The sequence below is a fragment of the Podarcis vaucheri genome, assembly GCF_965113315.1.
Source record: "Podarcis vaucheri genome assembly, chromosome: 6".
In the NCBI taxonomy this organism is placed as follows: domain Eukaryota; kingdom Metazoa; phylum Chordata; class Lepidosauria; order Squamata; family Lacertidae; genus Podarcis; species Podarcis vaucheri.
Window position 1 is genome coordinate 9,810,411 of NC_138764.1, and position 26,123 is coordinate 9,836,533.

General features: G+C 47.7%; 1 protein-coding gene across 2 annotated transcripts in view; it reads right to left on the reverse strand.

Moving 5' to 3' along the window:
* Nucleotides 1-26,123, reverse strand: part of SEC16B (SEC16 homolog B, endoplasmic reticulum export factor) — a 54,513-nt gene that overhangs the window by 14,122 nt on the left and 14,268 nt on the right. For both annotated transcript variants that reach the window (XM_082229045.1, XM_082229044.1), the window contains exons 9-18: nt 24,711-24,846; nt 23,702-23,932; nt 22,192-22,289; nt 21,729-21,810; nt 18,821-18,938; nt 17,356-17,467; nt 10,311-10,416; nt 6,156-6,296; nt 3,088-3,201; nt 1,958-2,027 (exon numbers count right to left, since the gene is read on the reverse strand). In XM_082229045.1, the coding sequence (XP_082085171.1) occupies nt 1,958-2,027; nt 3,088-3,201; nt 6,156-6,296; nt 10,311-10,416; nt 17,356-17,467; nt 18,821-18,938; nt 21,729-21,810; nt 22,192-22,289; nt 23,702-23,932; nt 24,711-24,846 (1,208 nt within the window). The remainder of the gene's footprint in view (nt 1-1,957; nt 2,028-3,087; nt 3,202-6,155; nt 6,297-10,310; nt 10,417-17,355; nt 17,468-18,820; nt 18,939-21,728; nt 21,811-22,191; nt 22,290-23,701; nt 23,933-24,710; nt 24,847-26,123) is intronic.

A 26,123-nucleotide genomic window follows, 5' to 3' on the forward strand; every position in this document is an offset into this window, starting at 1 on the left:
TAACAGTGCAATCCTCCCCATAAGACCCACTGAACTCTCCTGGGCTTTATGCAAAAGCATACAGGAAGCAAACAGGCCTTCTGAAGGGCTTGTAGAATTTAGATCCCTTGCCCAATGAAGGCTAGAGACAGGAAGAACAGAATGAGACCCTCAGAAACAGCCAAAGCAGAGCCCCTTTTAACCTGTTCCGATGCATTTACTGCCTGAGAAACAGGGTCCACCTGTTGTTCAAATTTCAGGGCATCCACACTGTCAACAGGGGGCTGTTGTGGTCCAAAATGGAGACAATGGGCCTTGAACCTAGATTACCTGATCAAAAAGCTTTACACAAAGAACACCTATTGCATAAGAACAACACCAGGGAATGCAATGACAGATCCCGTCATTATAAACAGAGGAGTAAAGCAGGGCTGTGTACTCGCTCCCTCTCTTTTTAATCTTTTTCTTAACGACCTCGCTTCTCTACTAAAACAGGTGGATGCCCACAGCCCAAACTCAACCCATCAAGCATTCCCATCCTTCTATAGGCAGATGATATGATTTTGCTTTCACGGAGAAGAATGGGCATAAAACGTTTGTTAAATTCCTGTATTGACTATCTGTCCAGAATGAAATTGTGCATGAACTTTGATAAAAAGCAAAATAATGGTTTTTGGGAAAAGCTATAGCTGGGTATTTGGTGGAAAACCCATCCAGCAGGCATTCAAATTCATCTACCTGGGAATCACATTCCATCATAGGCTTCTACGGTCCTCGCTCCGTGCAACGGTGGTGAATGCCAGTAAGATGTCTATGCAGGCCATAACGCGTTTCTTTATAACAAGAGTTATTTGCATATCCCCTCTGCCCTCAAGGTCTTCAACCACCAAAGTTATAGCTCAATTGCTCTACAGAATTCCAGTCCTTTTTAAGATTTTTGCTGTCCCACATTGTGTACCCTATGCAGCCTTGTGTCTAGAGGGAGGTCAACACAAGGTAGAGACCGTAGCCTGGGCGAGTTTTCTTACATGCTGGTTAAACATCTGTCTCACGACAGATAAAGATCCTCTCCTTAGTGAACTTTTGCTAGATCCCTTTCTTTCCCCAGGGCTACAACGGTTTAACATAAAGGTACAGCAACTTGGGCTGTCAGTGGAATTTTTGCAATCAATGTCCCCACCATCTACAAAGGCTATAATAAAAACTAGGTTGTGGGACATGGAACTCCAGGAACTAGCAGCAGCAGCAGAGAAAACATGTTCCCCTCTTAACTTTCGACTTTCTTGGGCACATGAAATTAACCACAATTATCTTGAATTTTTTATTGATCCTCAAGAAAGAAGGGCATTTTCGCTGGCCAGGTTTAATTCAAATCCTTCAAACCTCCAATGGGGAAGGTTCTCAGGAATGGTGGAAGGAGAAAGAATTTGCCCATGTGAAGACCATCAGGTGGAAACTCTTACACGTATGGTTCTTAAATGTAAAATATATGTTCCTAGAGATCGACTCTGCATCCCCAAATGGAAACTAGAGTTAGAGGTCATACATTTTCTATTATTGGGGAATAATCAGGAGCTCACCAAGTTAGTGGCTGAATATCTTTATCTGGTTTTTTGTCATCGAAACACATTGCAGACGTCTGATCACCCTGGAGACCTAGAGATGTAATGTTAGACTGCTTTGCCTCTTTCATTTGACAAATGTTTTGTGTCACTGGGAAGGTGGGAATTCTGTATTGATTTGCTATGGATGTTTGTATGTGATACCAATAAAAGGTTTGATGATGATGATCAAGGATACGAATAGGCTTCTGCAAGTCATACTTCCAGGGAAGTCTTTGAATCCAACCCAATAGCAGAAAGGAACAGTCTCAGATGTGCCAGAATAACTGTAAAAGGGATTCATTTAACCGGCCCCAGTGCAGTTGTGTGCTCCTTTCTGTGAACACCTGCCACTGTTCATCCTTTCGTTCTTTTACCTGGTGTTGATCCACTGGTTCTGGGAAATTCCAGCTGGGTGTAGTTGGCATTGCAAAGACTTCCTTCCTCCTTAAATGAGATGAGAAGGAGAAGGAGAAAAACAGGTTAGGCAAAGCTTGGAGCCAAGTGGGGGCAGCTCTGGGGCAGCAGGCAAGAAGGCGTATGAAGTGCCAACAAGGGACAAGTCACAGAGGCCACAGACAATTCACCAGGGCTCTTCGTGAACAGTCTTCATCACCCACCATTGGGAGGAGGTGGGAGTGGAAGAGTTTGGATTTGATATCTTGCTTTATCACTACCCTAAGGAGTCTCAAAGCGGCTAACATTCTCCTTTCCCTTCCTCCCCCACAACAAACACTCTGTGAGGTGAGTGAGGCTGAGAGACTTCAGAGAAGTATGACTAGCCCAAGGTCACCCAGCAGCTGCATGTGGAGGAGCGGGGAAGCGAACCCGGTTCACCAGATTACAAGACTACCGCTCTTAACCACTACACCACACTAGCTCTACATAGAACTCTATGTCATATATATAGTCAGAACTCTACATAGCAACCCCAATTACATCCCCTGAACCGAGTAGCACATCCAGGGGATCACCCGTCTTCTGCCCTTTAGGCGGCAGTTCCACATATCTCTACGGATAAATCTTCTGTTCATCAATGCAAAATGTATACGCCACACTCTCCGACATCAGGATGGCACCCGATGTGGTATAAAAGCACAAGAAAGCTACGCGAAGCCAAAACAAGTGTTTTCTGAAAGCAGCCACGTTGCTGAAGCCGAGGGAGGGAAACCAACGGAGGAGAGGCGACACTGGCGAGTGCCAGATTCTGCCATCAGCGTGACAATGGAGGCATGGCCTCGCCCGTCCGTCACGGGGAATGGTATTCAGAGGAGTACCATCGCCTGGCAATGGAGACACATCCCCTGGTCTTCCCAGAGATGGCAACCATGCAGGAGGTGGAGCAGAGAGCAGGAAGTCCCTGTTTTCTGCCTCAGGTGGTAAAGCAGGCTTTGGGAGCCATGTGCCTCAAGTTGGGAAACAGCTGCTTCTCTTCAGCTTCATCCAAGTGGCCAGAAAGAGCTAGATCACAAATCAGCCCATCGACACCCCACCCAAGAAGTCTTACCTCCCACTGCCGACATCTGGTTCGGAGCTCTGAAAGCCAAGCCGGTTCCCAAATCGCCTCTTGCACAGGTTTCCCCATCAGGCAGGGGTCAGAGAGTTTCAGGCGCTCTGCCAGCTGTGCGATTGGGAAGAAGCGAGGAGAGGGGCAGTTAGTTCAGAGGATCCAGAGTCACTGCTCCAGTCAGCAGAGGGCTCTTTAAGTTAGGTGGCAAAAGAGGATTCTTTAAAGGGGGAGGGGGGAACCAAGCGAGAACTGTTAGCTCTGCCTTCAAGACAAAAACTCTTCTTTTGATAATACCAAGGGGGGGAATCCTGATCCTCGCAGCGCCATTCTAGAAGGCCAGTTGTGGTTACTGGGAGCAGAAGATGGGATGTTGGTGAGTGAAATCATTGGTCCATCTAACTTAGCCTGACCTATTGCTTTTTTATAACACACTGCCATGGTGCTTAACTGCATTCTAGAAGGCTCCACTGCCTGTTCACCTGCCTTCTCCAAACATTCAAGCTGTGGAGAAAAATGTGAGTGCAGCAACATCTTTCTCCACTGGCCTCTCCTCCCCCCCCCCCGCCCCCAATCTCAGCAATTGTGTGGACTGGGCCAGAGAGAGAAAGTGTGTGTCACAGCTGCAACATCACTTGTGCAGTGCCAAGAAGCTGGGCCCACAGAGAACATCATCCAACAGCCCCCCAAATCTGACATGGGAATTGGATCTGCCACCTGGTGACTCCACTACCTAACATCTCAGAATGTCCCAAATGGCACATTTTGTCCCAAATTTTGCCCCACAGAACTCAAAAGAAGCCACGGAGAACCAATACTCGTCTCCACAAGAGCTACGCTTGCTAAATTACTTCTCTAAATTGCAGCGCTTATCCCACCTGTGACAACTCTCTCCAAATTCAGCAATTATTAGCAGGTTATTCATGTCATTTGCTCCTCGCGAGAAACGTGTTTCTTGGAACATGTCGAGGCCCCTTCTCAAATTCCGGGGCTTTCAGCCATTCGTGTTAACGTATGTGCAAAACACAGATTAGGCAAATGCGATTATCATCAAATGAAACATTAGAAAGGAATTAACAGCTCAGCCTGTAACTAACGGAGCTACTTAAGCCCTGTGCCGCATTTGTAATTTGTGCTGTTTCTGATTTAGCCGTCTTTCCTTCCATTTATTCTGAATATTTATACAGCTGAATCCACTATGGAGGGCAAACAGAGGTTGTTTGCTACGGACTGACATAATTTTAGGTCTCCTCCTCAATCAGCTGCTGAACAAGTCCACAATGAGGCTGACTCCCAAGCAATACCCCTTCTTGGGATACAAGGGTTTGGCTTCTCAAAGCGGGCTCATGTCACATCTGAGCTGGGTTGCTGGAGCATTTTCTGTGCAGGGCAGCCCTAGGGAAGTGTTTGGAAACATGGGCTGGTTCAAAACACGGCAACCAAGTCCTTAACAGGAACTGGCCATTGTGAGCATAAACGTAAAGGTAAAGGGACCCCTGACCATTAGGTCCAGTCGTGGCCGACTCTGGGGTTGCGGCGCTCATCTCGCTTTATTGGCCAAGGGAGCCGGCGTACAGCTTCCAGGTATGTGGCCAGCATGACTAAGCCGCTTCTGGCGAACCAGAGCAGCGCACAGAAACGCCGTTTACCTTCCCGCTGGAGTGGTACCTATTTATCTACTTGCACTTTGACGTGCTTTCGAACTGCTAGGTTGGCAGGAGCAGGGACCGAGAAATGGGAGCTCACCCCGTCGCGGGGATTCGAACTGCCGACCTTCTGATTGGCAAGTCCTAGGCTCTGTGGTGTAACCCACAGTGCCACCCGCGTCCCTTCATGTCCCTCTTGGGACATGAAGTTCATTGTGAGCATAGCACACCTGTAATCAGATCCCTCCCAATAAACAGAGCTAAAGGAATCAGGCACATAAACAGGTGTGTTCCAACAAAAGACACCTGTATTCACATATATACTGTATTAGTCTCAATATAGGATGTGCTCTCCCACCCTTTAATCTGGTTTGCATAAAACCTGTGCAGCCTACAATTGTGCTCCTATAGAAATAGAAACCGTTATTTAGGACGAGACCTTGGGAGCCACGTGGAATTTCAACATACCGTATTTTTCGCTCTATAACACGCACCCGACCATAACACGCACGTAGTTTTTAGAGGAGGAAAATCCGTAGGCATGCCACCCGTAGGCATTCCCTCCATAACACGCACAGACATTTCCCCTTACTTTTTAGGAGGAAAAAAGTGAGTGTTATGGTGCAAAAAATACGGTACTTTGGTAGTTTCTGTAAATGGATGACCCACTCCAGTTGTCCAGGGATTTATTTATTGTGAGACAAGTAGCACTGGATGGTGCCAGAGATTGATTATATACATAAAATTTCATTTCAAAGGGATCTCATTTTAGGGGTGCAGTCTATATTCAGGGGAGGTTTCTATTCAAAACCAATACTGTACTAATTTAGGGGTTGGAATAACTGCTGGCATAAAGCAGAAAAGGGAAGGTGAGAGAACAGCTGGACACAGATTCGTACCTTAAAAACGGTAATGGTCAGAAACCAGTGGAGGCTGTGCCACACTTCAAAAGAAAACTCCACTGTGGAGGTAAATTTAGACATGAATAAATGAATTCTAACACTATGACACTTGGGCTTGGGAAGGACGGGGCATGTCTAGCTCGCTGTGGAAAGAGTTGGTCCCTCTCGCATAGGAGCATTCATCTTGCCAGTTCATCGCCAGTTTGGAATAAGGATCAAGCTCTCTTGCAGGGGTCAGCAAACCTTTTCAGCAGGGGGGCGGTCCACTGTCCCTCAGACCTTGTGGGAGGCCAGACTATATTTTTTTTGGGGGGGGGAAATGAACGAATTCCTATGCCCCACAAATAACCCAGAGATGCATTTTAAATAAAAGGGCACATTCTTCTGATTCCTGGACCCTCTGCGGGCCGGATTGAGAAGGCGATTGGGCCGGATCCGGCCCCCAGGCCTTAGTTTGCCTCCCCATGCGAGTCTCTTGTGACATGAAGTGCATGGCTTTTCCTCATCACCCAAAGCCCACCTTGATCACTTGCTCCAGGAGGACAGGGGACGTGTTCTGCTTCTGAGCAAGAAGCGCAGTTGCTGCCGCTTCGCAGTAATGCAAGGCCTGGGCAGGGAGACCACAGTCCACCAGGCGAGAGGCATAGATCAGCTTGTAAACCTGCAAAAGACAAAAAAACCTCTTATCTCTTAACCTGAAGATAGTGTTATGAGTTCGGGGTGGGGAGCAGAGGCCTGGACCCACTTCTAATTCATGGATCTGGCATGAATTCAATTCCTGGAATAGCCAGTCTAGCTTCCTGGTGAAGTAATGGCCCTCTAAGTATGGGCCATTAAGGTAACAAAGGACGTGGTTCTGTGCCAGATATCAGATGGTTAGGGCTTCCTCCCTCAACTCACTGAGAGTTAGAAAGCCAAAAGCCAGAGTTGAGAGTTGAGTTCTGTGAGCTATAAGTTGGAAGCTGGCAAGCTGCAGGCTGGGAGACAGAGCTATGCCTTGAATTCTGTTGGAATCCAAGGCTGCAGCGATGAGATGCCAATGCTGTGAGCCCCTTCACTGGAGGCTCAGGTGGCTTATATGTGTAAACAAACCATATATCATAAAGACACCACAGTCTCTCCTGTGCCGAATCCTGAATAAGCTCCTGGAACCCCTGGAATCTTGCAGGGCTTGGAGACTGGGCAACAATAGAAATAGACGTGTTTTGCACGTCACACTAAGCTAGAGGAAGGGGCTTCACCTGGGTGATGTCTGGTCCAAGGACTTTGTCTATAAACTCTTATTTACTAGCTCTTAATAACTCAGCAAAATTTGCCAAGGCAAATTCACTTTATGGATTCGGTTTGCTTGATTCAGCTACCACAGAAGGAGGCTGCCGGGGGTGTGAGTGCGATATGGAGCAGATAAAATGGCCAGAGGTGAAGAATAAGCAGCCCCTCTCTCCCCATTCCCGACCCCAATCACTCATCCTCTGCTCAAGATTGCAGCTTCCACAGCGGCTTTTGATCTGCCGAAAATGTCAGGGGGAAATTATATGTGATTGAGCATCAAGCATCCTTGGGTCCTTTAAAATCCTGCCAAAGGCCAGGCAAAGAGGCTTGATTTCTCCTGCCCTTGCGATAGACAGGACTATTTTATTATTTTAATCATGCTTTTTAAAGGGCGCTTCCACAAATGACGCTTCGGCCTAGTAATGATGTGTTGCATTCATCCTACAAGCTGAATAAGGTTGTATACCAGGGCCAGCCCTGCTACAAAGCAACTTAGATCTGTTCTTCAGCATTACTCTGCCAAACCCTGCCAGTTATGGGAGGCAGGAATGGGGATTAACATTGACCCCACCCCATAACAGCTATCCCAGATAATAAGGGGTGGGGAGAAAGGAGTGAGCATAGCACCTGCTAAGATGTGTGACACCTGGCTTGAGAGCAGTACATGTGAAAAGGATCTAGGAGTCTTGGTTGACCACAAACTTGACATGAGCCAACAGTGTGACGCGGCAGCTAAAAAAGCCAATGCAATTCTGGGCTGCATCAATAGGAGTATAGCATCTAGATCAAGGGAAGCAATAGTGCCACTGTATTCTGCTCTGGTCAGACCTCACCTGGAGTACTGTGTCCAGTTCTGGGCACCACAATTCAAGAAGGACACTGACAAACTGGAACGTGTCCTGAGGAGGGCAACCAAAATGGTCAAAGGCCTGGAAACGATGCCTTATGAGGAACGGCTAAGGGAGCTGGGCATGTTTAGCCTGGAGAAGAGGAGGTTAAGGGGTGATATGATAGCCATGTTCAAATATATAAAAGGATGTCACATAGAGGAGGGAGAATGGTTGTTTTCTGCTGCTCCAGAGAAGCGGACACGGAGCAATGGATCCAAACTACAAGAAAGAAGATTCCACCTAAACATTAGGAAGAACTTCCTGACAGTAAGAGCTGTTTGACAGTGGAATTTGCTGCCAAGGAGTGTGGTGGAGTCTCCTACTTTGGAGGTCTTTAAGCAGAGGCTTGACAACCATATGTCAGGAGTGCTCTGATGGTGTTTCCTGCTTGGCAGGGGGTTGGACTCAATGGCCCTTGTGGTCTCTTCCAACTCTATGATTCTATGATTCTATGATTCTAAGTGCGATTTGCTTGATTCAGATTGTAATGGCTATTGTACACGATGCTCATTCACATGACAAATGCCTCTCCCCTGCTTCACATTCCACATTAAAAATGATCGCACACTGATAGTACAGGAAAAGCTCAAAGTTATGAGACGTCTCAAAGTGCAACTTTGGCCAAGTACAGATCAATATCCTAAACTGGCCTTACGTCAGGTTAGATCAGAGCTTTCCAAACTTCTCGTGTTGGCGACACACTTTTAAGACATGCATCATTTTGCGACACAGTAATTCCATTTTACAGTCGTACCTCAGGTTAAAGACACTTCAGGTTACAGACGCTTCAGGTTACAGGCTCCGCTAACCCAGAAATAGTACCTCAGGTTAAGAACTTTGCTTCAGGATGAGAACAGAAATCACGTGGCGGCAGTGGGAGGCCACATTAGCTAAAGTGGTGCTTCAGGTTAAGAACAGTTTCAGGTTAAGAATGGACCTCCAGAACGAATTAAGTTCTTAACCCGAGGTACCACTGTACAGTGGTGCCTCGCAAGACGAAATTAATTCGTTCCGCAAGTTTTTTCTTCTTGCGAGTTTTTCGTCTTGCGATGCACGGTTTCCCATAGGAATGCATTGAAAATCAATTAATGCGTTCCTAGGGAAACCGACTTCAGACCAGGTCCGGGGACAGTGTGTCCCCGGACCTCCTCTGAAGGCTGGGGGGGGGGACAAGGGCTTTTCTTCCCACCCCCAGCATTTTAAAAAACCCTGGGACAGCGGAGGACTTCTCCGCTGTCCGGGGCGATCTTAAAATGCTGGCGGGCGGCATTTTAAAATCGCCCCGGACAGCGGAGGACTTCTCCGCTGTCGGGGCGATTTAAAAGCCCCTGGGAAGGCAGGCAGGGGGGACAAAGACTTTTGCCCCCCGCCAGCCTTCAGAAGAGGTCCTGGACCTCTTCTGAAGGCTGGCGGGGGCGAAAGTCTTTGCTCCCCCCGCCTGCCTTCAAAAGCTGTCCGGCCCAGGCTTCCCGGACCTTTCCGCCAGCAGTGGCAGCGCTGCCGCTGCTGGCGGAGACTTGCCGGCATGCAGAAGCCTGCGCGCAGCACGCCCAGGCTTCGCGGATCTCTCCGCCAACAGCGGCAGCGCTGCCGCTGCTGGCGGAGACTTGCAGGCATGCAGAAGCCTGCGCGCAGCGCGCCCAGGCTTCGCGGATCTCTCCGCCAGCAGCGGCAGCGCTGCCGCTGCTGGCGGAGACTTGCCGGCATGCAGAAGCCTGCGCGCAGCGCACCCAGGCTTCGCGGATCTCTCCGCCAGCAGCGGCAGCGCTGCCGCTGCTGGCGGAGACTCTCCTGCCATCAAAAGCCGTCCGGGATAGCAGGAAGCGCTTCCCTGCTATCCCGGACTGCTTTTAAAATGCTGGCGCTGGGGAGCAAAGCCTTTCGGCCCCCGCCAGCCTTCCTGGACCTCTTCTGAAGGCCGGAGGGGGGGGAAAGGCTTTGCTCCCCACCGCTAGCATTTAAAAGAGGTCCCCGGAGATTTCCCTATGGGCTTTCGTCTTGCGAAGCAAGCCCATAGGGGAAATTCGTTTTGCGAAGCGCCTCCAAAACGGAAAACCCTTTCGTCTAGCGGGTTTTCCGTCTTGCGAGGCGTTCGTCTTGCGGGGTACCACTGTATTAGCAAACCAGAGGTTAAACTGACCCCTTTCCAGCCCCAGGGGGAGCGTTTGTGCGACACACCTACACGCTGCAGCCGACACACTAATGTGTCACGGCACACAGTTTTGAAAGCTCTGGGCTAGATCATTAGCCCACACTTCCTATTGGCAGCAAGCCGCCCAAAGAGACCGCCTGGTCCCTCCAAATGGAAGTTGCTGGGGACAGAACCAGGAGCTTTAAACATGGGGTGCAGGTGGCCCCTATAGCCCACCCCCTAGGGGAAACTTTGTTAACCCTGACAAGGCTCAAGACCCAAAAGCTCTTGTTTAAAAAGCATTTTTAGAGATGATCCATTAAACTTCAATGAGCTCCGGATGTTCTTAAATGACTGGTTGGACCCAGAGGGCATCTGTTACCTGGAAAGAGGGAATAAAAGCCTTGGGACTCCTCAACAACTGGCAGTACTCCAAGATCTCTGTCCTGTGGATGCCCTCTGTCCTGGCAAACTGGGCAAAGGTCTGGCTGAAAGGAAGAAGCGGACAGAGAGTCAGGGATGGAAAGCGAACAGCATTCTCTAAAGCAGCCTCTTAGATTCCGGTCCCCACATTTCCACGTCACTTTGTGGTGGTGGTGGGGTTTTTTAAAAAGCCCTCGTGAAAATTCACCAGTATTTTAATGGGCATTTCTCTTAATGCACCCATTTTGGCAAAGTAATTTCCCCCATTTTGTATGTTGTTTTCACTAATATACACATTTCTTACCCTAGCATACGCATTTTGTACACATTACTTGGCTGGAGAGCTGCACTACAAAATTCGGAAAACCACAAATTTCAAAGGATGGCTGTGTTTCAGTTATGAAAAGCGCACATCTAGGCAGATTTTTGTCTTTAAACGAGAACCAAAATGGATTTCTCTACCCATCCCTAACTCATTGAATCCAACAGGACTCATTTCTGAGTGGAAGGACGTGTGGATCCAGAACTGGCCTCCACAGTCACTTATGGACTCATTGTTAAAACCCATTTTTATGGAAGACAATCTTACTTGCCTACAAGTGATCACCAAAGGAGAGGAAGAGATATTTTCCTCCAAGTGGATCTCACACTCCCAGCTCAAGAGCTATCCTCCTCTCCAGCTGAACGCTAAGAGCTCCAACTCTCAACTCTCTTTTCTTTCTCCCTCCCAAAGCACTGACTTCACCCCCTACTCTGGCTATCGGTAAGGTAAAGGTAAAGGGACCCCTGACCATTAGGTCCAGTCGCGGACGACTCTGGGGTTGCGGCACTCATCTCGCTTTACTGGCCGAGGGAGCCGGCGTACAGCTTCCAGATCATGTGGCCAGCATGACTAAGCCGCTTCTGGCAAACCAGAGCAGCGCACGGAAACGCTGTTTACCTTCCCGCCAGAGTGGTACCTATTTATCTACTTGCACTTTGATGTGCTTTCGAACTGCTAGGATGGCAGGAGCAGGGACTGATCAACGGGAGCTCACCCTGTCGCAGGGAATCGAACCGCCGACCTTCTGATCGGCAAGCCCTAGGCTCGGTGGTTTAACCCACAGCCCCACCCACGTCCCTTTCTGGCTAGCGGTACCTGCAACCAATCACAAGGAGGCTAAAGCTGAGCACTCTGGTGGATTGCCCAGGCACTGCATCACCCAACCTCTGGTCCAGCGGACATTTTCATCACATGCCCCCATCCCTAACGCACTGAATCCAACAAGAGTCGTTTCTGACTGCATGTGGAAGCTGCAAGCCTTTCTTCCAACGCCTGGAGCTGGCAGCAGCCACTGAATTCATTTCAGTTCATTACTCACCCACCCATTAACTGGTTAATCAGTTAGGCTTAAACAAATCTGCAAATTACAGAAACCTCAGTAGATCAGCCCTTCGGATAAGTGAAAGGAAATGTCACACAACCTACACTTAATAAACCAAAGCTAGTTGCCATTGCTAGAATGAAATAATATTTTTAATTCCCACCTACCCTCCATTACATTCCTTACTAAAGTAAGACGCAAGAACCAAAATAGCTTTATATTTAAAAAAGCCTTTAAAATAAACAAACGTTTCTGTGGCTTATAGTCCCACCAGTTTGCCCTCGCTAATTGGAGTTTGTCTGTACAACTCAGAGAATGTGTGTTTACTTTTCTGTTGCCTGGTTCAGAAGCAGACGAAGCAGAAGGGACGGCTTCTCCTATAGACCACAGACCATGTCCTTTTATGCTGCCCCTACTACCAAGATGCTTGTATAACGATTATTGACCCCTTGCTTAGAGGAATGCCCAGATGTTCTAGTTTGGAATTGTCCAGTTTGCTTCTAGAAGATGGAAAACCAGAGATTACAGTATTAGTCACAATATTTTGAATGACAGCCTATAAAATACATCAGTCATTCTTACCTGCTGGATATACATAGACTTTTTAACTCTCTCTTAAATTATTAACTCTTCAATTTTGCTTGCTTACTATTTTGTTTATTTTATCTGTGTTAGGATTTGTTGTATGAAATAGAGTCCACAAGCACATTCCAGGCAGAGGGCCTTCTTGGCAGTGGCCCCCGCCCTGTGGAATGCCCTTCCATCAGATGTCAATGAAACTAAACAACTACCTGACTTTTAGGAAACATCTGAAGGCACGCATGTTTAGGGAAGTTTTTAATGTTTGACGGTTTATCGTGTTTTTAATATTTTGTTGGGAGCCTCCCAGAATGCCTGGGGAGGCCCAGCCAGATGGGATAAAATATTATAACAACAACAACAACAATTTGAGAACCTCATCATCAGTCCATCAACTAAAGCACTGGTTGACAAATCTATTAATTAAACCAGTTTTTAAAACCACCTAGCCCTAGTAAATGCAGAGTTAGCAGTGACCAGAGTCCTTGCCACTTTCTTCCTTCTCTAAGCAGACGGGAATTTCCTTTTTCTAATTCTAAGCTAAGAGGTTTCACTGTCTTAAGGCACCACACCACTCAGCTAAAACTGGCTGCTTCTTTCTGTTGCTGTGCAAAATACCAAGCAGGCTGGGGGTGGGGGGGTTTAATGCTTCAAGTCAGATGCCTGGAAAGAGGTCTCCCACTCCTCATGGTATCATAGAATCATAAGGTACAGGGACCCCTGACCATTAGGTCCAGTTGCGGACGACTCTGGGGTTGTGGCGCTCATCTCACTTTATTGGCCGAGGGAGCCGGCATACAGCTTCCGGGTCATGTGGCCAGCAGGACTAAGCCGCTTCTGGCGAACCAGAGCAGCGCACGGAAACACCGTTTACCTTCCCACTGGAGTGGTACCTATTTGTCTACTTGCACTTTGACATGCTTTCGAACTGCTAGGTTGGCAGGAGCAGGGACCGAGCAACGGGAGCTCACCCCGTCGCGGGGATTCGAACCGCCGACCTTCTGATCGGCAAGTCCTAGGCTCTGTGGTTTAACCCACAGCACCACCCGCATCCCCACAGAATCGTAGAACTGTAGAATTAGAAGGGATCCTGAGGGTTATCTAGTCCATCCCCTGCAATGCAAGAATCTCAACATGATGCAGTCCCTCATCCAGTTTGAACCCGTACCCATAGCATGCTTAGCTTTGCAAATGTCCTGGCAGTTTTGTTGCTGAACCTGTTGCGGATTGTTTCATTCTTCCTCACTTAGCTAAAGAAGGTGTGTTGCAGCTAGAGGTGTATTCTTTCAAATTTTGAACTGTGTAAGCCATCCTGGAGTCAGAGATAATTTAGGGCAGTATCTGAATGCTTTCAATAAATTAAACATTGGCTTTCCCTTCTCGTGCTTGTTGTTGTTGTTTAGTCATTTAGACATGTCCGACTCTTCGTGACTCCATGGACCAGAGCACGCCAGGCACTCCTGTCTTCCACTGCCTCCTGCAGTTTGGTCAAACTCATGCTGAGAACACTGTCCAACCATCTCGTCCTCTGCCGTCCCCTTCTCCTTGTGCCCTCAATCAGGGTCTTTTCCAGGGAGTCTTCTCTTCTCATCAGGTGGCCAAAGTCTTGGAGCCTCAGCTTCAGGACCTGTCCTTTCAGTGAGCACTCAGGGCTGATTTCCTTAAGAATGGGTTTGATCTTCTTGCAGTCCATGGGACTCTCAAGAGTCTCCTCCAGCACCATAATTCAAAATCTCCAATGCCATGCTGGTTAAATCCATCCTTCCTTCCTTCCTTCCTTCCTTCCTTCCTTCCTTCCTCCCTCCCTCCAGTGCCTGCTGAACCAAACCAGACGTGGCTTCTCTGCTACAACAGAGCTTGCTTGGAGAAAAAAAGGAATGAAGAGCAAGGGAGAGGGAAGGCTGGGATAATAAAGAACCTTGTTTTCTCCCTTTGAGCTCCCCATCACTGATAGCATTCAGAGTTTATATGCGTCGGCGAAAGTCTGAACTTTGCACTGAAATCCCTTGGAGGAACACGCTTACCTTGGAAGCAATTACACGGAGGCCTTTAGTATGGAAAATAAGAAAGCTAAGTTTATCATAGCAAATATGTGTTTGATGGTAAAGAGCTCCTAGTTTTATTTGACTATGTTGGAAAGGCAAGAAAGCGGCTCGCTGATCTCAGCGGAGACACACAAAATGCCTCCTCTCCCGTGGTGGGTCAAATAAGAAAGGAGGAAGAACAGGAAAGGAGAGCAGCAACTCTGTGTGGTATCAGTTTAACACCAGAAGGAAGCGCAACACGGCAGTCTAGGACGTCTGGAAGTCCCCCTCTCTACATTCCCCCCTCTCTACAAACTTCATTCGCCTTAATACAAGCTGAGCTGTATCCTAACCTTTCCAGCTAAGAACACATTGACTGACACACATTCAACAAACTTTTTACAGCTTTCCCAGAACTATGAGACATTTGTCCAACAGTCTCCATGGTTCTACTTCAAATGTTCTAGATTCAGGTAGGTAGCCATGTTGGTCTGACGCAGTTGTTGTTGTTTAGTCATTTAGTCGTGTCCAACTCATCGTGACCCCATGGACCAGAGCACGCCAGGCTCTGGTCTGACGCAGTAGAAATATAAAAAAAAAAATTAAAAAATGTCCAGTGACACTTTAGAGACCAACTAAGTTTGTTCTTTCTTGCACACTTTCAGTGTATCTGAAGAAGTGTGCATGCACACGAAAGCTCATACCAAGAACAAACTTAGTTGGTCTCTAAGGTGCCACTGGGCAATATTTTTATATTATATTATATATATATATATTTCTACTTCAAATGACGTTTGTTTGTGTGGGTTTAAAATATACACCAAGATTATTTCTCTCCTCATACTTCTCTCTCAGACCTTGAGCTGAGAGGTCAGCTTGGAGCTACTCTCTGAGAGAATGCAAAAATAATAATTTATTATTTATACCCCAAGCAAGTGCGGCTACCTTGTTCTGCTCCAGACTAGTTAGTTAAACTACAACTAGAAACTTTTCCGTCCAAGTTATGTATTTCCCATGCTAAGCAGCTAACCTACAAGCCAAGGGTTGCCATAGGTAGCTGAACCAGTTAATCCCAGTACAAAGCACAGCATGGGACATGGGGAGTGCCACAACAGCTGGGCGGCTGCTGGATCCCCCCGGCAACAGAAGTTGAGGCTCAGCTTTGAGGTGGCAGAAAGTCCGATTAGATTTCCTTTTAGAGAACTGTTGTGCCCCTCCCCACCACCACCAAACGCCCTGATTCCAAAGGAGCCACATTCAACAGCACCACAGTTGTCAGTTACATGTGTTGCTTGAAGACGCAAGGCTTGTTTAGACCTGTAATTCTAATAAGGAGCGAATGGTTTAAAGGTGAAATGAATCGTTAAAATCCTTTCCTTTTTATCTAGCCAGAGCACCATTAGCATAAGTGGAACTGTTCGCTCTTTAAATTGGATTTTTAACCTTAGCGGAGCCTCTTAAGGTGAATGACTGAATCGTTTGCAGCCGGCATGTCTCACCTTACAAGAAGCAGACTTCAGTGGGGCACTTTAGAAGACGCAGAAAACCCAAACCTGTCTGTCTGTCTCACTGGTCGTGGAAGCACGTGTACAGAGAATCATAGGATTGCAGAGTGGCAGCTGGCAGGTGGCAGAAGCCAGGACTGGACTGTGACTTATGTGTCTCACTCAACAAATACAAGATTTGACAGGTGACGCGCAATAACGTCAGCCCTATCGTGCATACACCAGTTTCACAATATCAGAAACAGGGCACACAATAGCAATGAAGGTTAAATTGCCAAATGTTGAGTTCAGATTCGGCGAGGGGGTGGTACTGAATTTAAGCCTATTGCAAAATTCCGTTTTGGTTCTACTCTGACTCCAGCAAGAGTAACTTTGGTCCGGCTGTGGAATGTTGCTGGCAAGGAGACCACAGGCATCTCAAGATTTGCTGGTTGGCTACTGAAGTGCCATCTCTCAGCTTCGGAAGAAGCTAAATGCTGTAAATCTAGTTTCCCGTCCAAGACTCCCAAATACTGCACAGCGGGCAAAGTGAGCTTTAGTTCATCCCGTAATTTAAGATTAGTTTAGAGCTACAGTGACCTCGTGTGGCCAGGTTGTGGCATTACACTCCACGCCTACAGCTGGTATTTCCACAATACATGTCAAGCCCATATATCTGGCTATCGATGGAAATGTCACATTAGGCCTTGGGGCAGGAACTTGGAAAATAATGAATAGGTGTACGTTTGCACAGGCATAGAGTTGTAATTATACATGCATAACCCTAGCCCTCCCGCTCAACCCTATCAGAAAAAAATCTTTTCTTTTTTCTTTTCTTTTTATAAAAAAAGGATTGCTAGAGCCAGTTCCTACATCCCTTCTACAGTCATACCTCACGTTCCGTTTGCTTCATGTTACCTTTTTTCAGGTTGGGTCCCGCGGCGACCCGGAAGTACCGGAAAGCATTACTTCTGGGTTTCATCGCTCGCGCATGCGCAGAAGTGCTAAATCATGCTTCGTACATGCGCACAAGTGCCAAATCGCACCACGAACCTGCGCAGATACGGCGCTTCAGGTTGCGGGCTTTTCATGTTGCGAGCAGGACTCCGGAACGGATCCCGTTCGCAACCAGAGGTACCACTGTATTATCATATCAGTTGCCACCATGCAGTAAAAATCAGTTAGCCTGGCAAAAGAGCATAGCGGATGATGCCTCCTCAAGCAGCAGCTTGCCATATACAGTACCCAACATGACATTGCACATCAAGGGACACAAGGTAAAGGTGCAAGAGCAGGCCAAGGAAAGTCCTTCTGCCTCGCCAGTCTGCACCCCTTGCCCTAAGCCAGTCTCATCTCACAGCCATGCCCTCGCTGGAAGGGCTTAAGGAGACAACTGCTCTCCCGTTTTTGAACCCCTGCAACAGAGGAGGAAACTTGGCTGGCTTCAAAGCAGCATTGTAATGCTGAGCTAATGTGCCACTTTGAATGCTTGAAGTGAGCTACAGAAATGCCAAGCACTGCTAATTAAGTTGGACCTTTCCGTTCTCACTCACCTCTGGCTACTGCCCAGCAACACCATGCGGTCTGTTTTGACTCCGTAGTGGCCAAAGGGGACGTCTGCCACTAGGTAGCAGAGGTGAGCAGCTTCTGTTAATCCTTTTCCAGCTGGATAGGTAAAAAGAGGAGCATATTGCATCATGGAAGGATAAGAAGAGATTAAAAGGTAAAGGTAAAGAGACCCCTGACCGTTAGGTTCAGTTGCGGACAACTGTGGGGTTGTGGCGCTCATCTTGCTTTATTGGCCGAGGGAGCCGGCGTTTGTCCACAGACAGCTTCCGGGTCATGTGGCCAGCATGACTAAGCCGCATCTGGCAAAACCAGAGCAGCACACGGAAACGCCGTTTACCTTCCCGCCAGAGCAGTACCTATTTATCTACTTGCACTTTGAGGTGCTTTCGAACTGCTAGGTTGGCAGGAGCAGGGACCGAGCAATGGGAGCTCATTCCGTTATGGGGATTTGAACCACCGACCTTCTGATCAGCAAGTCCTAGCCTCTGTGGTTTAACCCACAGCACCACCTGCGTCCCCTAAGAAGACATTACGATATGCATTATACCGTAAGTGCTGTAACCTACCCCTGCTGTAATACAGGGAATGTGGGGTTTTGTTTTTGAAAAGGGTTTTCCCTCCCTTACATCTCTAACACTGATAAAACACAAGCACAACACCCAGTTCGCAAACTCCATAGTGAACGTCAGCATCAAAATCCACAGTGGGAAGCAGGACCCAATGTGGCTGTGGCTAAATATTGCCCAAGGTGACCTTAGCGGTCCCGAGTCAGTGTCTCCAACCAGTCCAATAATGGAGCTGAGAGACCAGGGGTCTCCTGGTATAACCTTCCTAGCAAGTGTTGTCGCTTTTCATCATCACCAGATTTTATATAAATGAACAATAGAGGGGAAAATGGCCTCGGTGCAGTATACCTGAAGGAGCGTCTCCACCCCCACAGTTCTGCCCAGACACTGAGGTCCAGCGCCGAGGGCCTTCTGGCGGTTCCCTCACTGAGAGAAGTGAGGTTACAGGGAACCAGGCAGAGGGCCTTCTCGGTGGTGGCACCCGCCCTGTGGAACGCCCTCCCACCAGATGTCAAAGAGATAAACAACTACCTGACATTTAGAAGACATCTGAAGGCAGCCCTGTTCAGGGAAGTTTTTAATATGTGTTTTTAATCTTTGTTGGAAGCCCAGCCAGATAGCCGGGGTACAAATAATAAATTATTAGTATTGTTATTATAAATGGAGGGAGAATATGGGGTAGGTGGGATCCCATGGGAAGAACGGTGCTAGCATCCAAAGTTAGGCCTGGGCCCTGTCCCTGTGGTTCTTCCCTAGTGGGCCCCACCCCTTCCTCACGATTCCTCCGTTCCTATGAAGCTGGAGCGGTGTGGGAAGCAGCCACGCTGCTCTCGGGGCTTAAGAGCAGGAGCTGGAATTGTGGGTCCTTGGTGGGTCTCCTCACCCAGCGTCTCTCCCATGGTGACAATGGCTCTGGAGTTCAGATCTGCCTCTCCCACGCGGTTGGACAGGATAGCAGCCAGATGTGGCCTCCAGTCGCCCCATTTCTCATCGGCGCAGCACTGCGTTCGAAGAGGGGAGGGAGGGAAGAGGGAGGGGAGAATCAGGGCGCAAAATACATGAAACATTAAAATGCATTAAACTTTGCTCAACGTTTAAGAAACAGAAGAGATGTTTCCACATGAGATTGCCTTTCAGGAGATTTGCCTCGCTTCAGTTCACAAGTTCACAGCAGAGAATGGAAAAGAAAGGAAATGCTTGAGTCCTGGAGCAAATCCAAGACTTTTGTCCTTAGGAGAATATTGTAGCTATAAACATATATACCAACGCTGCTGCCTCCATGCTAGCATCCAACAGATGAAGGACTTTTGTGCAACGCCGTCGGCATCTTGTGCCGCTGTGGAACTTTCCTTTGCAGGACAGGCCCTGCCATGAGACAGGTGGGAGAACCTGCCTAGGGCAGACGCTTCAGAACGCTGCCAGGAAACCTGCTGTCAAGAACAGCTGGATCTTCCCCTTAGACTCTGCAGCCAAGGCAAATCGGGCAGTGGAGCCGGTGCATGACAGCGCCACCCCACAGCTCAGGAGCAATGGAGCAAAAAGGAGGCATTGCCAGAACAAAACCCAACCACTTGCCCCCACTGCCTATTCCACATGGACCTATGCCTAAGCAAGAGAACCAGGGAGGGATGGCAAAATGTCATCCATTACATTACAGTGGTGCCCCGCAAGACGAATGCCTCACAAGACGGAAAACTCGCTAGACGAAAGAGTTTTCCGTTTTGGAGGTGCTTCGCAAAACGAATCTCCTATGGGCTTGCTTCGCAAGACAAAAATGTCTTGCGAGTTCCTGCGGGTTTTTTTCCTCTCCCCCCCCCTTTCTAAGCCGCTAAGCCGCTTATCAGCTGATCCAATAAGCCGATAAGCCGCTAAAAGCCGCTAATAGCACTAATCCGCTAATTCGTCAATGGGCTTGCTTTGCAAGACGAAAAAACCGCTAGACGAAGAGAATCACAGAACAGATTCTTTTCGTCTTGCGAGGCACCACTGTACATTACATTACATTACATTACATTACATTACGCTGCTCTCTGTGCCTAGCAATCAAGCGGCAGCTACAAAAAGTTGGATCAGGGTTTCACCTTGGGACAGGGCATCCTGGCTCTTAGGACAAGGTTCTTGGGCTTACCTGCCCGGTTTGTCCCTATCTCAACCACCAGGGCTTTTGTGGATCCAAAAGGAACTTTTGTGGAACCACCAGGACTTTTGTCCCTGTCATGGGAGAGGCAACAAAGCCCAGCCAACACTGTGCTGTGCTTTCCTTTCCACTGGTTCCAGCGGAAAGAAAGATGGCGGTGTCTACAGGCAGAATGCTGCACCGATCGGGGCGCCCTCCCACGGATGCTGGAGCTTGGACTGGCAACTTCTGGGCCATGAGACTGTGCGCATGCAGGCGTGGAACCCCTCCTCAGGCACAGAAGGGGGCCGCAAGTGCAGCATCAGATCGTAGGACTGGCGGGCAAAACAAAGCTGCTTCATTAGTCAGGATTTTTCTAACACGCAGAAAAACCTGCCCTTCTGCACTTGCCTGGTCAACAAAGCTTTGTACTTGCTCAAGTGCCTAGTCCCTGGAATTGGTTGCAGGGACCCACACCTGGAAAATGCCAACCTGATTCCTAACCTGGGCTGGAAGAAGCTGGGAAATGGTGGCCGTAGCTCCGCCTCGATGCTGTTGATTGGCTGATCTACAGAACAGCATCTGGTTTTGCATAAATGATATTCTTAAATGCTCAAAGAGCTTTGGCCAGGACGCAAACTAAACAGTTACAGATAGGTAGCCGTGTTGGTCTGCCATAGTCAAAATAAAAAAAAATCCTTCCAGTAGCACCTTAAAGCTGAAGAAGTGTGCATGCACACGAAAGCTCATACCAAGAACTAACTTACTTGGTCTTTAAGGTGCTACTGGAAGCAAACTAAACAATAAGCAAACAATCCCCCTTGTATGAATGCCAGGTTTTTGGCACATGAGGTGAATTAAATTTGCCCGTTGAGCTCTTCCATGCCCTTCCTCTTCTCTTCACAGCATAACAGAACATCACATTCAGACTCACCACCATTCACCCTTAGGACACCTGCATTTTAACTGTTTGTTTGTTTGGATGGATAGATGAATGAATGGAATCTAGGAAATTAGCTAGATACCATCTATCCAAACAGCTAAAATGCAGGTTTCCTAAGGGTGAATGGTGGGAGGTTGGTGTTCATACACTGTAAGAGCAGCCTTTTGTGCCAGCAGAGTCTTGTGGACACTTAACTGAACGGCATGCGGGAAACAATAACAGCGCCTAACTATGGAATTAAAGCACCTTCAGGTGGCAGCCTTTGCTTTTGAGAGGCAGCAGGAGGGGCAAAGCAGAGGAGAACACGGGGGGGGGTGGGACTGGCCAATAATTTCTCTACAATAAACCTCCTTAAGGATGGAGTGGGTCTTCACCAAGAGCTGACACTGGGCTCTGCAGAGTGCCAGGGTGGGGGTCTCAAAGCAGCGACCCTAGCAAACAGGAACAAGCAACACACAGCACCTTGGAAGCCACCCAGAACTGATGTCCTGGTCTCTGCTTTGCTAGAGTGCTTCTATTGTAGGTAGTTAGCTACCAGTTCAGCAAAGATCAGGTGACAAGGGGCCAAAGAGGTTTCCACATGGTCCTATCAAGCTGCTGTCTGGGGCTTGGCTCCTTAGTCTAAACTGCCCTGGGGTTGTGTATCCCGGACCACCAGCCCTGACAGGTTCAGATGGCTGATCCTAGATGCAGACAAGAAACTTAGGCAGAAAAGGCAGCTGACATCAGTACCAGGGATGCCTGAGGTATCCTTCCAGACATGAGCTGGAAAAGCGTTTGTAGGGGGTCATTGAAGGCCAGAGTGCTAGTGAACCTGCAACGAGATGGAAGAAGGCATTTTTAATAGACTTGGCAAGCGATGAAATGCTTGGCTGGTCTAAGACATTCTGTTGCCTAAATTGATAGACAAGGTGGTGCCCTCATTCATACATGCACATGCGCGCACGCACACACAGAAGTTGACTGACAGTTGAACTTTTGCATTGCTTTTCCACCACACCCGAGGACAACAGCTAGCTTACAAGATGCACAGCGCAGGCCTCATTGCACACAAAGCTCTGTCCTCCAACGTGACCCAACAGTTTTCTGAACACACCAGCATTTGCTGCCTCATTCTGCCTAATGTTAGGGCCGGCCCTGCTGAAATCCTGAGAAAAGTGCACTGAGAGATTTTGTGGTAGTGCGTGCTACATACCCACTCACAACCCAGCTATAGGTCCTCGGGTCCATCTTGCTTGATAGAAAGAGAGCGTGGCCCCACAGATGGTTCCTCATGGCCCAATCCAGAGCTTCCTGCAAGAACCAATAAACAGCCAGCTCTCGACATTCCATCAAACTCCCCTGTATTCTGCCACACTCCAGCATTGCTAAGAAACAGAAGCCAGTAGAAGGGACTGTGCAGAGAAGGGCTGGCTTAGTGGTCAGAGGCCACCATTGAGTTCCACAGACAAGACATTGGTCGACCTGAAGCAGGGACATCAATGATGGACCGAAAGTCCAAGAGAAGCACTGGGAAGAAATTGGAATGCTCTATGTCCACTCCTTCATATGAAATTATGAAGCTGGCATACAGTACATTGCCAAGACGCTAACGTGAATGCCAATGAACAGGTACTCACACGCATTTGTGGTGGCCCTGTGCCAAAATACAACCATTCTGGATTTAAATTTTTCAAGGGACAGGTATACATTTACCCTTTCTCTCCAGATGGCACTTGTAAGTTTATTTGAAAATGGAGATGTACCTTCTCATTGTAGAGAGCTGGTGTCACATCTGCTAAAAGCAGCCACGCCTGTTATCACCAGACACTGGAAAGACTTAGTTGGGGCTAACCTTTTATCATGCTTCAACCAAGTGTGGGAGACAGCCTTACTGGAAAATCTTACACACCAATTAAGAGTGGCAAGAGGGCAAAGCAAAACAGAAATTATTTGTGATGTGGTACAATTTTTTTATGTATGTTAAAAATGATTCACACAACTTAAATCCACATCCAGCACCCAAAAGACTATGGATGATTCAATAAAATATATTTGACAACCCTGCCCCCTCCCCTCTCTCTCTTTCTATTTCCTATGTACACCAATATGTCTATTCAACATACAATGCTTTAATCTTCTCGTTATAAGAACTGTATCATGTGCTTTCACCAGTGCCCTTTGTTTTTTTCCTGTATTTAATAACTTTTTGCTTTATTATTTCTGTATTGCACAATTTTAAACAGGTGCTCTTTTACAGATGTGAAAACCTAAGTGCTTCTTAAAATTTAACAAGAAAGTTATTTACAAAACTAACAAATTATGAAGATGCCGTTGGGCATCAGACCTTTGGATTGTCTGCCTTGACTGCCAGTGGCTAGCCGAGGTCACAAGCAAAGGTCTTTCCAAGCTCTGCTACCTCAAATCCTTTGTACAAGGTGCCAAGAAGAGAACCTTGGGCATTCTGTACCCAAAGCACAACCAAAGTTAACAGTTTTTACATAGTGCGCTGTAAGGGAGGCCACCACTGAAATGTAACAGGCATGCACTGATTTTTGCTGGTGTGAACGTTGCTGTAGCAGAAGTGGCTTCTGTGCTGCAGTGATTAATTTGTGATGGCTCAGACAGAGGAGAAATCATTTGATGCAACTGGGATAAGTGTATGGCCTCTTTCTGTGCATTAAACCCACAAAACTTGCCACAGAAGACATAAGCTTTCAGCTTACTTTTTTCCTGCCGTAAAAAAGGAGTTTGGTGAACTTCTCCACTCTTTGTTCTGGTGTGGCGGCACTTGGGACAATCTCCCCCGTGAGAAGATCTGGAGTCCCACAGCCTTGCACTGGCCACTCCTCATCCGTCAGGTTGATCAAGTTGGCTGCTGGCTCTTGCCTTTTGTACCTTTCCCGGCGCCGGCTGTCCTGCATCAGCAGCTCAGCTGTATCTGAGCCCACCATGGACTGCAAAGGGACGAGGAGAAAGCACAGTGGCTACAGGATTCAGACGTAATTGCAAACACTGCAAATTTTACAAATTTACTTAGTTGGACAACAAACAGCTCAAACTCCTGAAACTTGCGTACTGACACTACACAAATTCTCAAATTGCTATGCGTTCTTTTCTTAACAGCTTGCATCTTTAATTTATTATTTGCATAACGTTTTATGGGTCTTGACCGTTGAAAAGCAGGATAGATTGTTAAATAGACATGCATATTGCATGGTGCCAATTATGTCAAACCCTCTCCTTAAAAAATGGAAATAAAGGTGACATTTTAACACTTCTGACATTTTGAATATAAAACATAGGATCGACAGTTTCAAGTTCATGCTGCACATGATTCAAATTTATTTCAGGTTTTACCGGAAAAGGCCAAAAGGTCTGCCTGGTATTATACCCAGACCTCAAAGCTGAACACTTGAGAAGGAAGAGCAAATACCATGCCCTTTCTTCTAGGGTTTTGGGGAAAATAAGGGTAACGTAAGGACACCAGACATTGAGAAATCCTCCCAAAATCAATGGAAACCTGCACTCACTTCCCAGAGGTCTGGGTCCACACTGCACATACAGACTCCAACACCAAGGAAGACATCAGATATCAGTTGCAAAAGTGATTGGGGAGGGATAAAGGTGAAGTCTAAGCAGAGGAAGTTGGTGAAAACTTGGACCACAAAGGGGTATGCTAGCCAGGCTCTCTAACTTATCTCTGCAAAGATTCGCCCCGTAGGAGATACACACCCCGTTCTGCCGGCAAAGGAGGAGGAGGAGTTTCCAAAGCAGGGCAGAATCTCTGCTTCGGCTGGAGTCCAGGTCACAGGCCACAGCTGCTCTGCGCTGGCAAAACGTCATCACGTCCACCTTGTGCAGATCCTCCCTGGAAGAGCAGAAAGGGGCACAAGGACTTTCAGATCCATAGGTGGCCCAGATCTCGAGGACTGGGTAGGTTTGGAGGTTTGGAGGGCAAGATTCTGTTCCGATATAGAAGCAATGCGACCGCGAGCTGCTGCTAGCTTGGAAGCAAAACATAATGGGAATGTTGGGACTGTTTCCGTGGGAAACAGAGGGACAGTCTTTTCACAGTGCGAAGCACCGGAATTAGCTCAGAGTGTAATATGAGCTGTACAGGAAGTACAGTGGGTGGAGTTTGTCTCTCTGCTGCTGGAGTTTGAAGAGAGCAGATGTGTTCTCTGTAACGCTGCAAAGACAGAAATAAAGGCATGTAAATACGTTTCTGTCTATCTCTTTCCCCTGCCCCTGGGGGGGCAGGAAAGAGTGGTGTGTTCTCCTCACGCTGGGGAGGATCGCCGATCGCGACCTTGCCTGGATCTTGCCGGGAATGCAGACAGGGAGGTCAACTGGTGATTCAAGCCGGGTGCCTGGAGAGTGGCCAGTTTCTCCTGAAGGCAAGCTTGAATCCCGACAGATTCCCCATCCCTGCTATATAACATTTCCAAAGGCTTTGATGTGACCCCTCCAAACTGAACGCACTCACACACTCTTGCTGAAGCAAGTGTTATCCCACAACTCTCCGAGGCCTTTCCCCCGTCACTTTCCTTACTGCAAAAAGTCCAATTCTGCAAGGAAGTTGGCTTACTGCGCAAGACCTCCCAATCAACTGCAACTGTGCAACCTGAATGTGTAGCTACGTGACTGAATCCGTCCAGAAAACAGTGACTGAGCACCCTTCTCAACAACTCAGCAATCAATGCAATAATTTGAATGCATAAGCAAACCCTCTGGCTTTTGCTCAGGTGCGGGTGTGAGGAGAATCAAATAATAACGACAGTTTAAGAGAGCATTCACCATGACAACTACTTGGGGGAGGCAAGAACTTTTATTTCCACCTTCCCTCACCCTCAACATTTTATTCTAATCCCGTATCATTAGAGCACTGTGACCTGTGCAACATGTTAAAATAGCCTCCTGCAGCCCAAATGGCAGAAATGAAACACTTTCTTTAGGCTACTCTAGTGCCCGAAACAGAAAATCCAACCAGCACCCTTCCTCTGATTGACAAAGAACACAATTCACTGGGCAGTTTTTCTGTCACAAGAAAACAAAGAAGAGCCGCAAAGGAGGAGTTGTGTGCTCTTGAACAGCTCCTATTCATTTCAGTGGGGCTTGCACAGCTGAACACCCTGGTACACAGCG